General features: G+C 34.5%; 2 protein-coding genes and 1 long non-coding RNA gene across 7 annotated transcripts; 2 read left to right on the forward strand and 1 right to left on the reverse strand.

Annotated features, from left to right (window-relative positions):
- The first annotated feature begins 542 nt into the window (after positions 1-542).
- LOC112082189 lies at positions 543-2935 on the forward strand. 3 transcript variants are annotated; one of them, XR_002896823.1, is made up of 5 exons: positions 545-1194; positions 1256-1442; positions 1533-2243; positions 2481-2622; positions 2793-2901. It is a non-coding gene; the product is annotated as an uncharacterized LOC112082189 (long non-coding RNA). The 3 variants fall into 3 exon arrangements; XR_002896821.1 differs by having other exon boundaries at positions 543-1194; positions 1533-2622; positions 2793-2903; XR_002896824.1 differs by lacking the exon at positions 2481-2622 and having other exon boundaries at positions 547-1194; positions 2793-2935.
- Positions 2936-8151: 5216 nt separating this feature from the next.
- LOC18009912 (nucleobase-ascorbate transporter 7) lies at positions 8152-11138 on the forward strand. 2 transcript variants are annotated; one of them, XM_006392131.2, is made up of 13 exons: positions 8152-8432; positions 8544-8641; positions 8773-8949; positions 9026-9126; positions 9224-9299; positions 9370-9429; positions 9503-9687; positions 9781-9877; positions 9961-10047; positions 10137-10195; positions 10305-10474; positions 10551-10711; positions 10808-11138. In XM_006392131.2, the coding sequence occupies exons 1-13, from the start codon at positions 8309-8311 to the stop codon at positions 11024-11026; spliced, it is 1614 nt and encodes a 537-aa protein (XP_006392193.1). In that variant the 5' UTR covers positions 8152-8308; the 3' UTR covers positions 11027-11138. The 2 variants fall into 2 exon arrangements, with proteins under 2 accessions (XP_006392193.1, XP_024016140.1); XM_024160372.1 differs by having other exon boundaries at positions 10845-10923.
- Positions 11139-11285: 147 nt separating this feature from the next.
- LOC112082203 lies at positions 11286-12309 on the reverse strand. 2 transcript variants are annotated; one of them, XM_024149559.1, is made up of 3 exons: positions 12155-12309; positions 11764-11859; positions 11286-11401 (listed from the first exon to the last, which is right to left on the reverse strand). In XM_024149559.1, exons 1-2 carry the CDS (start codon positions 12257-12259, stop codon positions 11773-11775), a joined length of 192 nt encoding a protein of 63 aa, XP_024005327.1. In that variant the 5' UTR covers positions 12260-12309; the 3' UTR covers positions 11286-11401; positions 11764-11772. The 2 variants fall into 2 exon arrangements, with proteins under 2 accessions (XP_024005327.1, XP_024005326.1); XM_024149558.1 differs by lacking the exon at positions 11286-11401 and having other exon boundaries at positions 11643-11859.
- Between the last annotated feature and the right edge of the window lie 959 nt (positions 12310-13268).

The following is a 13268-nucleotide window of genomic DNA, read 5'->3' on the forward strand; positions in this document are numbered from 1 at the left end:
TCTGCTAGAGAAAACAAACATGTACTATAAATCTGTCATTGCAAAAAGTCTTTATAAAAAATCGGTCATAGTAATTAAGTCTGTTGTATCATTACAATAAATCTGTAGAATAAGTCGACCACACCTTTAAAAAACTGTAGAAAAAATTAAATCTGTAGAGTCATACCAAAAACTTACTTTTAAAAAAGTCGGTCATTCAAATAACTCTATAAAAAAATCAGCTATTAAAGATAAATCTATACAAAATCATAAATCTGTCACCATTACTGATACAGATTTTTCACATAACTTTAGAGATTTTCTGCGAAATTTGAATGGCAATTTCGTAAATATTAAATTTTTATCATTTAAAAATAAATTATAATGACATTTCTGTAATTAATTTTTTCGTAACAAAGAAAAAAGGGTAAAATAGACAGATAAAATTTTCCAGTAATTTAAATAAAATTAGAGCTATTCTAGTAATAATCATATAAATTTGTGCTAAAATCTTCCCTTTTTTTTTGTTCCAAAACTTTCCTTATAGGAGATTAAGCATTTACAAAGGGGGTACAAAGGACCTGTTTGGCAAGTGATTCTGCTTGACATTAGCAGCTCTAGGGATATATTTAAATAAAATAGATTCAAAATCAGCCAAAAGGATGGCTATGTCCGATAAAATGCCATGGATTTCTGAAATCTGCTGATTCGAGTTGATTGCTCTGATCAGAGTTTGCGCATCCGATTGGACTATCGATTATTGATTCTTGCCTCTTTTGCTGTTAAGATTGCTTCACGGAGAGCCATAGCTTCAGCCATAAGAGCAGATCCAACGCAGAGCCATAGCTTCAGCCAACCCAGTCGCTTGCGAGTCCTTGCTCCACGCTGCATCTATGAAGCAGATAGTTGATCCCGATCTCGTCTGGAGGGCTTGGATCCAAGGTGAATTCATTCGGGGTTTTCCTGAGAAGATTGTTTCCTGCGCCAGCATCCATTCCCGAGCATCACATATACTTTTTGATGTTGTCTCCTCCGAGGTGAAGTTTCTCGCATTGAAAAACTTTTGATTCCTTGAGGTCTATATATTCCAAAGAACCCAAGGGTGAAGTCGACCACTTTCCAGACCTACTGGCGGAAGTGTGGTCAATCGATTAAGTGCCATGAGCCCCGAGTTTAGATCTTCGACATCTTCCGGATTGAACGTCTGTGTTTAAGGTACCTTTTTCCAAACTTCTATTGCATAGTGGCACTTGATTCTGTTTCATTGCATCTACAGCAATGAGCATCATTCACGATTTGACGGACGGCTAGCTGATCTCCCACTGGAAGGGCTCGATGAAGGGCTTTCTAAACAAAAAGCTTTACCTTTGGAGCAGTGTGAAGATTCCAGACTTGCTCATTCCAGTTCACCACTGTGAGTTCACACTGGTCTCAGTCGTTCCAAAATCCTCCGCAGCAACTAGGTACCCTGATTTGGTTGAATACTCACCATTTGCATTTTTGAGCCAAATCCTCTGGTCTGCACACCTCAGTCTGCTTGGTTTGATGCCCAGGATAAGGTGCTTATAGCGTGGGAGGATTACTTCTATTTTTTCCATGTCCCACTAAGAAGAGTTATCTTTCATTAGATCCTTCACTAAACTCTTGGAAAGCTTCCGGCTGGGAACCAAAAGGTCTTAATAACTCCTGAGACGAAACCCAAGGATCATCCCAAATCTTGATTGATCCACCATTTCCTACTGCCCAGCCTAATTGTTTAAGAAGCAGGTCCCTTTCTGCTATTATGCTTTTCCAGCCGTGGGAGCACACAGAGGGAATTGTACAGTCCAAGATGGAGGTTTCTGAGAAGTATTTTCCTTTGAGGATTCTTCCCAAGAGACAGTTTGACTTTGTTAGCAGCCTCCAGCTAATTTTTGCCAAGAGTGCATCATTGAAATCAGATATGTCTCGAAATCCCAAGCCTCCAAATTGTTTTGGTTTTGCCATCTTTTCCATGATATCTAGCTAGTTTTCCTTTTGTTAGGTGATGAGTCCCACCAAAAGCGTATAAGGATCGACTGGATTTGTTTACATAAGGATACTGGCAATTTAAAGCATGTCATTGCATATGATGGCATCAAGGTCACAACACTCTTCAACATTACAAGTTTACCAGCTCTAGAAAGCATCCTAGATGCCCAACTTGCAGATTTTTGGATTATGCGATCAACTATGGATGCAAATAAGTCATTTTTCTTTCTTCTGAAGTGTTCTGGAAGACCCATGTACTTTCCTACTCCTCCTTCAACTTCTATATGTAGCAGCTGCTTGATTTTCTCATTGACGGTGATATATGATTTTTGGTAGTTGATCAGTTGTCTAGATGCTGCTTCATAGTCTGATAGAATTTGGTGTAGGGCCCTGCAGTTTTTCTCATTTGCTGTGCATATAAACATTTTATCATATGCAAAGAGCAGATGATTAATTCTCGGGCACCCTTTAGCCACTTTAACCCCGTGTAGTTTGCCTGAATCCTGAGTTTTACAGCACAAGCCTTAGAGAATCGCACTGCATAGGATAAATAAGTAAGGGGAGAGGGGGTCTCCTTGTCTTATTCCCCTGCTTGGTTTGATATATCCTCTTGGGGCTCCATTTAGCAGAAAGGTAAAGGAGACTGTAGATATGCATTGAGTTACCCACCGAACCCATTTCTCATGAAATCTCAAATTCTCAAGAACTCCTTTTATAAAATCCTATTCCAATCTGTCATAAGCCTTACTCATATCTGTTTTAATGGCCATTGCACACTTTTCCTCTGTTTTTGATGTTTTTAGGAAATGGAGCACTTCATGTGTGACGAGGACATTATCAAATACAGTGGAACCTCTATAAATTAATACTCGATAAATTAATAATCACTATAAATTAATAAATTTTGTTGGTCTCAAGTCGGGCCAATGTAAAAATCCATCAAATTCGATAAGATAATAAGATAATAATATTTTTTGAAACCTTTATGTAAATATACGGTCCCAACAAAAACATAAATTAATAATTATATAAATTTATGCAAATATATGTAAATATAATATTTTAAAATATGACTAATGTGTTTGTTTTTATTTAAAGTTGAAATTTCATTGATTCTCATCTCTCTAATTATTATATCAGTAGCTCTTATTGCTGTTTTACTATATACATTCAAAATTTATGATGATTTTTAGATGTGATAATTGATTTTCTTACATGTAAATATTTTTAAATGTATTGTAGTGTTATTTTCAATTTTATCATCAATAATATTGATAGTAGCCATGATTTTTTAATAAATTTTTAACTTATGAACATGTATATTTTACATGGACAATCCCAATATGGTGTTAAAACTATTTTATTGCGATAGTTATGATTGTTAATTATAATTTATACTATGAGATTTGTTAAAAAATTTAAAATATAATATTATTCTAAATAAATTTGTAGAAAATTATATGCGTAAATCAATTTTTTCTATAAATTATTAATTATTAATTTATAGATAATTAATAATTTAATCCAAGAAGAGTTTTACAAATATCTCTATAAACATAAAGTACAAATTTTATTTTTCAATTGGTTTGAATACTATGCATTCAAAAATAGTATCAATTTTCCTTTTTCTAAAACTGCGAATCCTATCACCACTCGCAATAAAACCCCTGAATGGGAAACCCTTGCCAATGGAAAAATTATCCGTTCCAATCACCCCCCTCAACAGGGAATCAAGCTTGAATTATTGGGAACACCAATTGAAACGATTCCTTTTAAACGTCCCCAAGATGATGATAAGACTAATATAAAAAATATCATCGTCCAAAATAATTTTTCAAATACGAATTTTGGAACGATAGGCAAACAGCTTGATAGAATCGAAAAATTGATTCAAAATCAACATATCACTTCAATAGATTCTACCTCTGAAAAGAAAACAAAAAAACCCATATTCAAACATTTCCAAATTTCAAGCTCTAGTGTCAAAACCTACCAAGAGATGAATAAAGAATTCATTCGTGCTCTTCAAAGCCAGCTAAGTAAGATAGACATAGGAGAAAATAGCACGCCTCAGGAATTCGACATTCCTGATACTCCTACTTCTAAAGCCCAGATAAATACTCTAGCAAATGAATCCTATTCTAGTGAAACCTCGGAGCAAAATTCAACCCCTGAGATTAACCGTCTTGGTCGGGAAAACCATCAAGATCATCAAATAATCTCTGCCCCTGACTTAGGACAAATCCAGACAATAGAACAATCTAGGTTCAATTCATCTTCAGTTTATGACTGGAATATCGATGGAATATCTGAGTACAATATCTTAAATTTCCTACAAAAGATGACTATGGCCGCAAACGCCTATAGAACTCAAGTAGGAAATGAAGATAGAACCGTAGCTGAGCTCCTAATTGCTGGGTTTTCAGGCCAGCTTAAAGGATGGTGGGATAACTACCTAAACAATCAGCAACGCTCAGAAATTCTAGATGCCGTCAAAACAGATGAGGATAACGTGCCCATACTAGATAATTTTGGAAATCCCCAACAAGATGCTGTAGCCACCTTAGTTATAGCCATAACCTTGCATTTTATAGGAGATCCCTCAGTACTTAGGGATAAGAACGCTGAACTCCTTTCAAACCTTAAATGCAAAAGGCTTAGTGATTTCCAATGGTACAAAAACACTTTCCTTACTAAGGTTTTACTCCGCCAAGATTCAAACCAACCTTTTTGGAAAGAAAAATTCCTCGCAGGACTTCCAACCCTTCTAGGAGAAAAAGTTAGAAATAAAATTAGAGATTCCACGGGAACTCAAATAATTGATTATGATAATTTCACTTATGGAGAATTGATCAGTATTGTTCAACAAGAAGGTCTTAAGATCTGTCAAGATCTAAAACTCCAGAAACATCTTAAATGGGAACTCAAAAGAACAAAAGTAGAATTAGGCTCATTTTGTAGACAATTCGAAATTGGTTCCAGCAAAAATAGTAAGTCCTGCATAGGAGATTGCAGTAATTCTTACTACTCTAAAAATAAGCCTAGAAAATACTCTAAAACCTATAGAAATCATAAATCTCACGAAAATTCCTGGCAAAAACCTCGTAAGAGATTTACTCCAAAAGAAATAACAAACTCTAAACCATTCTACAAAAATCTCACTTGCTTCAAATGTAATAAAAAGGGTCACACTTCAAAATTCTGTCGTTTTAACAGAAAAATCCAAGAACTCGGCCTTGGGGAAGAACTTTCGAGTAAAATATCAAATCTCTTGCTAGATCATTCATCATCATCGAGTAATGATTCTGATTCATCATTATCTTCTGAAAAAGCCCTACAAGTTGATGAGCTAAAAAACTCATCATCCGGCTCTGAATCCGATGAAAATAAAATAAATGTACTTACAAAAGATCAAGAATTTCAGATTGAAATCTTGAATTCCATTTCAAATCCTCAGACCAAACAAAAATTTTTTAGAAACAATCCTTTCTTCCCTTAACGAAAAAGAAATAAAAATCTCTGAAAACACATCAAAGCCTCATAATCCAACATCTTCAAAATCATCGTATGATCTAACCACAATCCTTAACAAAAGAAAGAAAGATAGTTCTAAAACAACAATTCAAGATCTTAGGATGGAAATAAAAGAGGTAAAAAATGATCTCAAAACTCTTAGAGAAAAACAAAAAAAGGGATTCCGAGTATTTTCACTCAATTATATCTTCTATCAAAGGGAATCATGATTCTAGTTCGGATGAACAAGACAATGATAACCTAGATAACATAGAAGATGATATCAGTCTCAAAGAACAAATACAGTCTCTAGACTCTGCCTCTGAAAGTGCTGATCTGAAAGTGCTGACCGACGATTCCGTAGTCCTCCAATACCATCAATTTTATCTCCTCAAAACTGGTACTTTTCCAGAGTTATCATTCTTCCTCCTTTCTCTTCATCAACAATAAAATTCCACTCTTTCTTCAAATCCGAATTCCAGAGACCACATGTTACATAGATATGTAACATATTTTAAGGTAATTAGCAAAAAAAAAACAGAAGACTTAAAAACTGTGAAAAAACGTGAAAAGAGGAGTGTTGAAGGAGAAAGAAAAAGTGGAGAACAAGGAAAAAATATCGCCAAAAGAAATTTCCTTAAAAAAAACTAAAAAAAAAAAATTTGGAAAATAGATAATTTGAAAAGGAAAAAATAGATTCTCTAGATTTGTTAGAATTAGTATTCTATAATTGTAGAACAAAAAGTTTACTATAGAAATAGAGTTCTACTAAAATGTAGAACGAAGAACTTATTATAGAAATAGAATTCTACTAAGTTGTAGAAAAATGAACATGTTATAGAATACAGTTTCATAACTTTGTAGAATATAGAGAAAACTGTAGATAACAAATTCTATATATTTCGTAGAAACCTAATGAAATAGTAGATAATATATTCTATAAATTTATAGATTTATTGAATATGCTTTCTATTAATTTGTAGAACATTGGTAAAAAATTCTTTTAAAAATTTTGTTTCCAAAAAAGTAGTAGAAAATGTATTTGTTTTTCCTTTTCAGAATTTTCCCAATTTTTTTAGATTTTAAAAGTATTTTTAATATTTCATAATTATTTAAAAATGATATATAAATCCAAAGTGGTACAATTTAAAAAAAAAATACTAAGGGGTCAATACTATATTTTTTGTCCTATAAATACAATTGCCCAAAAGATTAATTGTCTTAGAAACCGGCTTTGTTAAAAAAAAAAAAAAAAAAAAGTTTTTAGTTTGTTACATTAGTATCGGTTAGATAATTAGGATGATAAACTTTATAGGTTATAGCTGTTACTGCAAATATATTTCTAGAGCTATTAACTTAAAATTTTGTTATGGTAAAACTATAGTATTGTCCCATCCCAGACCCAAGTGGGTGTGATCGAGTGATTTTTGGGCTGTGTGGATGTTACTCCATTCCACCCAGTTTCAATTTTCATGAGAAACAAAAACACGCTCATTTAGGCAGCTTAGGTTTGGGTCAAAGGCTCATGCAGTTTACCTGGTAGTTCGGTAATAGATAATCCGACTACTCTTTGGCATTAGTCGAAAAGCATTCAAACTTGGGATAGACAATGTGATAATTCATTGGATTTCATGGATCTCATGGCCCGTTGATTCGAGCTTGTTCGGTATTCATGGTGTCTGTTGAACCTTTGAATCAGGAAAATCAGTCCACAATGTAACAATTCAATGCATTCTTACAGGAGCTAACTAGATCAACTGATAGGGTTTATCAAAAAAACATAAAAAGTAGATACATGGAATATGACCCTTATGTTTAACAATGTTAATCTTAAAATTTCAAATTTTAAACTGGTAGTGACAGCCTGACAGGTGACTGGTACGTGGGTTGACCAAAAAAGGTCGTGGTGACTGGTGTAAGTAAAATGTCGAACTAAGGCAGAATTTTACGTATAAAAAAAACATCCCCAAAAATGATAACCCCATTATTATGGTTCGAATTTAGAAAATTTATAGTATGTCTTTAAGAAAGATTATTCGAACATTTCATAGTTATAATAGCAGTAGAGTAATACAAAAAACAACTTAACGGAGTTATAAAAGGTGGAAGTGGGGAGATGCGTCTAGGGATTGCTTCGGCTTTACGTAATCCTAGAAAAGGTAAAGGTGTGAGAAACAAGTGTTTTTTTCTACTCCCAATTTTTTTTAAAACATCTAGATATTCAAAATAATTTCATTGATATCAAAACGAGATTACAAAATCATTACAGAAACTTTTACAAAAAGTTATTATACAAGCAGAAATATGCATCATATACATTGAGATAATAATTCCACCACAGGTTGGTTTCTATAATTAAATTCGCTAAACTTGAAAGTAAGTTTAAATGGCCTCTTTTCCTCTTCCTCTTCACATTTCAATCTTCTTCTTTTTTTATAATGGTTTCCGTGTCCTCCAAGTGGTTCTTTCTTCTCAAAGGTCTTAACGAAAACGCGCAAAATCCACCTTTTTGACGTTTTGTTACTTTTATTGACGGTTTCTTACTTATATTCCCCGACAAATGTCTTTCTCTTTTCTAACTTCATCATCTTCGTCTTCTTTCACTTTCTCACTCTCCATTCCCAAACCCTTTTTTCCCTTTCCCAGCATTTTAACAACATTTCCGGCACTTTCGGTGTTTAGGTTTACATTTTCTCTTTCTAGGCTTCTACAAAAACAAGTTCTTGAAGATTCCAGCAAAAAAAAAAAGCTTCAAACTTTCTGTCTCTCTTGAGTTGCTATTGGTTTTCATCAAAAGAGAAAGATAATGGCCGGTGGTGGTGAAGGAGGAGGAGCAGCGCCGCCGCCAAAACAAGATGAGCTTCAACCACATCCGGTGAAAGATCAACTTTCTTCTATCTCTTATTGCATCACTAGTCCTCCTCCTTGGCGTAAACCCTCTTCTCTCCAAATTTTACATCTCTCATCATCATTATTTGTGCATTGTCATTTGTTATATAGCACCTAAAGATCATTCTTTTTTAACCGTTTTTTCGGATCAGCGGAGGCGATACTTCTGGGCTTTCAGCATTACTTAGTGATGCTTGGAACAACGGTTCTGATCCCAACATCGTTAGTTCCACAAATGGGTGGAGGAAACGTAAGTCTTTCTTTTTCAAAAATAATCATTCCCATGAACATTTTGAAAAAGCTCTGTTTTTTTTTGGGTAAAAAGCTCTGTTTTTTATTAAGAAAAATGTTGACTTTGGATTTTGTATTCATTTGTTGTAGGAAGAGAAGGCAAAGATGATTCAGACGTTGCTTTTTGTTTCTGGACTAAACACTCTGTGCCAGAGCTTCTTTGGGACGCGTCTTCCCGCGGTTATTGGAGCTTCTTACTCTTATGTACCGACCACGCTTTCGATCATCTTAGCTGGTCGGTACAGCGACATTCTCGATCCTCAAGAGGTTAGTGGAAAAAAAAAACTGAGGCTTTATCGGTTCTTTGTAAGATTTTGACATTAATTGAGAGAATAATTGGCAGAAATTTAAGAGGATCATGCGTGGAATCCAAGGTGCTCTTATCGTTGCCTCGATTCTTCAGATCGTTGTTGGCTTTAGTGGCCTTTGGCGCAATGTAGTTAGGTTAGCTAAAGATGATTCTTGACAATCAAGAACAATCATATAAAACTATATGATTCTCTTCTTCTACTTCTTGATGATTGTTGTTTCTTTCTTCTAGGCTCTTGAGTCCTCTCTCTGCAGTTCCTCTGGTTGCACTAGCTGGTTTAGGGCTTTATGAGCATGGTTTCCCTCTGGTGAGTTGATCTCTCTTGCTGTTATATGAAATTTTCTTGAGTACTGATCAGCTTGTTCTTTCTGTTGCAGCTTGCCAAATGCGTTGAGATTGGACTGCCTGAAATTATCCTTCTACTCATATTCTCACAGGTTAGATCTCTGCAAAACGCTCTTCTCGTTGTTTCAAAAGAGATTTCTTAACCATTTTGGTGTCTTTCTTCAGTACATTCCTCATCTCATGCGAGGAGAAAGACATGTTTTCCATCGATTTGCTGTGATTTTCTCTGTTGTTATCGTTTGGATTTACGCACATTTTCTCACCATTGGTGGAGCCTATAAGAACACAGGAAGAAACACTCAGACAAGCTGCAGAACAGACCGTTCTGGCCTCATTGGTGGTGCTCCATGGTAAATGAAATTATCACTTTATCTTTCTGCATTTTCTAGTGATATTAGGATAAAATTTTGTATAAAACTTGGACTGGTTCTTGATGAAACCAGGATCAGAGTGCCTTACCCTTTCCAATGGGGAGCTCCAACATTTCATGCAGGTGAAGCTTTCGCTATGATGGCTGTTTCATTTGTTTCTCTTGTTGAGGTTAGAAGTCATTTGTTTCGCTATGAAACTTAGTTCATTGTGCATGTTCATGTTCTTAATTCATTTGTGATTCATGGAAACAGTCCACAGGGACTTACATTGCTGTTTCGAGGTTTGCAAGTGCAACTCCTCCCCCACCGTCTGTTCTCAGCCGTGGAATTGGTTGGCAGGTAAGTTTGTAAAACATTAATGACCTCAAATTTCATTTCTCATAAGTGCTCTTACATTGTATATTTAAGCAAATGCATTTTATGTATAGGGTGTTGGAGTTCTTCTCTGTGGACTATTTGGAGCAGGAAATGGAGCATCTGTATCGGTGTAAGCCCGGTTTCTTAAAAAAAAAAAAAAAAAAAAAAGAAACAGAGTATTTTGACCTGAAAACATGTCTTTACTGCAAAATAAAATGGTTATTTTGATGTTTTTGCAGAGAAAACGCCGGTTTGTTAGCGCTAACACGCGTTGGTAGCAGAAGGGTAGTTCAAATATCAGCAGGTTTCATGATCTTTTTCTCGATTCTTGGAAAATTTGGAGCCGTATTTGCTTCCATTCCAGCTCCTATCATTGCAGCATTGCATTGCCTGTTCTTTGCGTATGTCGGTATGTTTCTTGAAACGCCTTTCTTTTTGAAACTGTGAATGAGCATCTCTAAAGTCCAAACCAATAAAACTTGCAGGTTCTGGTGGTCTAAGCTTACTTCAGTTCTGCAATCTAAACAGCTTCAGAACAAAATTTATTCTCGGATTCTCAGTATTCATGGGTTTATCAATACCACAATACTTCAACGAGTATACAGCTGTTAACAAGTATGGACCAGTTCACACAAGAGCAAGATGGGTAAAAAAACAAACAGACATAATTTGTTTTTATAGATATCCTCATGCTTATAGTTATAGTAATATTGCTGATTTGTGTTCTTTGTGCTCTTCACAGTTCAATGATATGATCAATGTTCCATTCTCTTCTGAAGCCTTTGTAGCAGGGATATTAGCATTCTTTCTTGATGTAACATTGACATCTAAAGACAGTGCGACGAGGAAAGACCGAGGGATGTTTTGGTGGGACCGTTTCATGTCGTTTAAATCGGATTCTAGAAGTGAAGAGTTTTACTCTTTGCCTTTCAATCTTAACAAGTATTTTCCTTCTTTATGATATTGCAAATTGATGCTTAAAGAGTTCAATGGCTTGACCCTGACTCTACTCTGTATAACCATTTTGTATCTATCAACTTTGAGTTCTTAAACTGTGTTTCGTTAACTTCGGTTTCACAAAGATGTGTATTCAAATGATAATGGAGACAGCTTTGATGGTAAGGGTTTTGGAATTTTTCCAATGTAATGCAGACTCTTCATACCGAATGATCTTGCCCGTTAATCAAATCAGTCAAGTCAGTTTTCAGATCAAAGCAGCATTCACTTAGTCTTAAACATTGGCTACACAGAAATAACTTCTCTCACCTGTCCACTCATTGCTCTTCGTGACATCATTCCAAGACTCCAAACTGGTGTGTGAAAGAGCAGCAGTAACCTGTTAGAGAAGGAGATCAACAAAACAAAATACCAACAAAGAAGAAATTCACAAACCTAAGGGCTTAAAAACTACACAAGACAACCGATGAATTATGATTTTGAACTTAAAAGATAATCTTGTCTCTTGTGTTGCAACTTTATTGGATATGAAATTATGAATGAGTGAAGTTTAAAAGACTAAGAAAAACACAAGAAAGTAAATAGTATTTCATTAGTTTAGAACAACAAAGAAAGCCATTAATCATCATCATCCCACATTCAAAAGCATATATGTTATTATTGTTCTATACAAACTCCATTTTGGTCCAGAGTTTTTAAAAAAATGTGAAGGAATAGTAAGTTGATAATGATAAACATAACTGACGACGATCATGCAAGAGACCACTCCTCTCTAGCCTTCCGCAAAAGCTCTGCTCTAACCCGCTTCACCTCGGCTTCTTTCTCCATTCTTTCTTGCTGCTCACAAATACGGGGTTGTAATCAGATTAGCTACTTATATCTAAGAAGAACACATCAGTGAACTGTTTCGTATACTTTATCACTACTTAATCAAGTGCAAATGCCTTTTATATCGAGGGAAATGGTTCTTCCAATTAGGGAAACGAACCAAAGAACCATATTTTTATAAGCCAGAAATGCGATCAATTCGATAGTCTAGGGTTTGACCTCAATTACATTAACTTGAATTCGAAGAAATTCATACAATTTGATGCCAAAATTATGACTAAATTATAAGTGTCAGATATCAAACCTTTTCGTCTTGATGAAGAGCGATCCAGACATCAACTTTGTCCATAGATTGCCAGAAGGCGAAAGCAGCCAATGCCATTCCAAAGTAGGTCAAAACTTTCACCATCGTTGTCGTTGTGGATTATCTCTTCTTCTTCGCTTGGCCAGACTTTTTGTTTGTGTGTGTGTGTGTTTTGTTTGTAATTAGCGGATTATCGAAGTTGTGTAGTTCTGGCAAACGAAAGGGTTACAGACATCCCTCATCGGACGGTTAAAAACATTTACACTTTGTGTTTTCTCAAATCAACGGCTACGATCTAAACAAATGCATGAATGATTTCAAATAGAAATATATGATAAATTATACTGAATTGACATCCGAATGGCTAAGCCTTCAACATTTAGCGAAAATGAGAGAAGAGGAAACCTTTATCGAAAGATGTGGGGATATCGAGTGCAACGTATAGTTGTTTGACGATCAAATTCTCCTAATCTTTATGATTTATCTAACTAATTAATATGCTTTGTAACTTCTAAATTTATTTTTGATTTGTTCCTAGTTTTTGAATCATATGTAAAAGTTCTTTCGCTGAAGTGATCGGTTAATCACTTTTTAGTAGATTATACTCAACTGTCTTTGCCAGAGCATTACTTTACAAAAAAATTATAAACTATACAAACGTTATAGTTTATGTGTTTTGCATCAATGAAACTATACAAAAAATATCGAAATCACTATACAAACGTTATTTGAGTCTCTCATACACCTGGATACTCTCATTATTTTATTTTGCATCAATGAAAATATTTAAACTCTCCTAACTTTCCATATCTCAAAATTACGATATGATGTACAGTAAAAACTCTATAAATTAATAATGTTGGGACTTTGATATTTTATTAATTTATAGAGTTATTAATTTTATAATTTTCAAAGAAAAAAAATATTTCTTATATTTTCTTAATTTTTAAAAAGTTCTTTCTGAAATTTAAGATGAATTTCAAAAAAATTAATTTAAAATGAATTAAAAGCATCACGATACTCGTACTTTAGTAGATTATCTCATGTATATGTTTAAATCAGATGTTTTTATGGTAATTATTAATTTATGATATTAATGGGACCATATATTTAC

The sequence above is a fragment of the Eutrema salsugineum genome, unplaced genomic scaffold, assembly GCF_000478725.1.
Source record: "Eutrema salsugineum unplaced genomic scaffold, Eutsalg1_0 scaffold_8, whole genome shotgun sequence".
Lineage (NCBI taxonomy): Eukaryota > Viridiplantae > Streptophyta > Magnoliopsida > Brassicales > Brassicaceae > Eutrema > Eutrema salsugineum.

Bases quoted from the DNA above. Each gene is read 5' to 3' on its own strand.
- LOC18009912 (XM_006392131.2), top strand. From the start codon at position 8,309: ATGGCCGGTGGTGGTGAAGGAGGAGGAGCAGCGCCGCCGCCAAAACAA. The intron at 9,127-9,223 runs GTTAGCTAAAGA...TCTTTCTTCTAG, and splicing joins CTTTGGCGCAATGTAGTTAG to GCTCTTGAGTCCTCTCTCTG. The intron at 9,430-9,502 runs GTTAGATCTCTG...GTCTTTCTTCAG, and splicing joins TTCTACTCATATTCTCACAG to TACATTCCTCATCTCATGCG.
- LOC112082203 (XM_024149559.1), bottom strand. From the start codon at position 12,259: ATGGTGAAAGTTTTGACCTACTTTGGAATGGCATTGGCTGCTTTCGCC. The intron at 11,860-12,154 runs GTTTGATATCTG...ATTTGTGAGCAG, and splicing joins CTCTTCATCAAGACGAAAAG to CAAGAAAGAATGGAGAAAGA.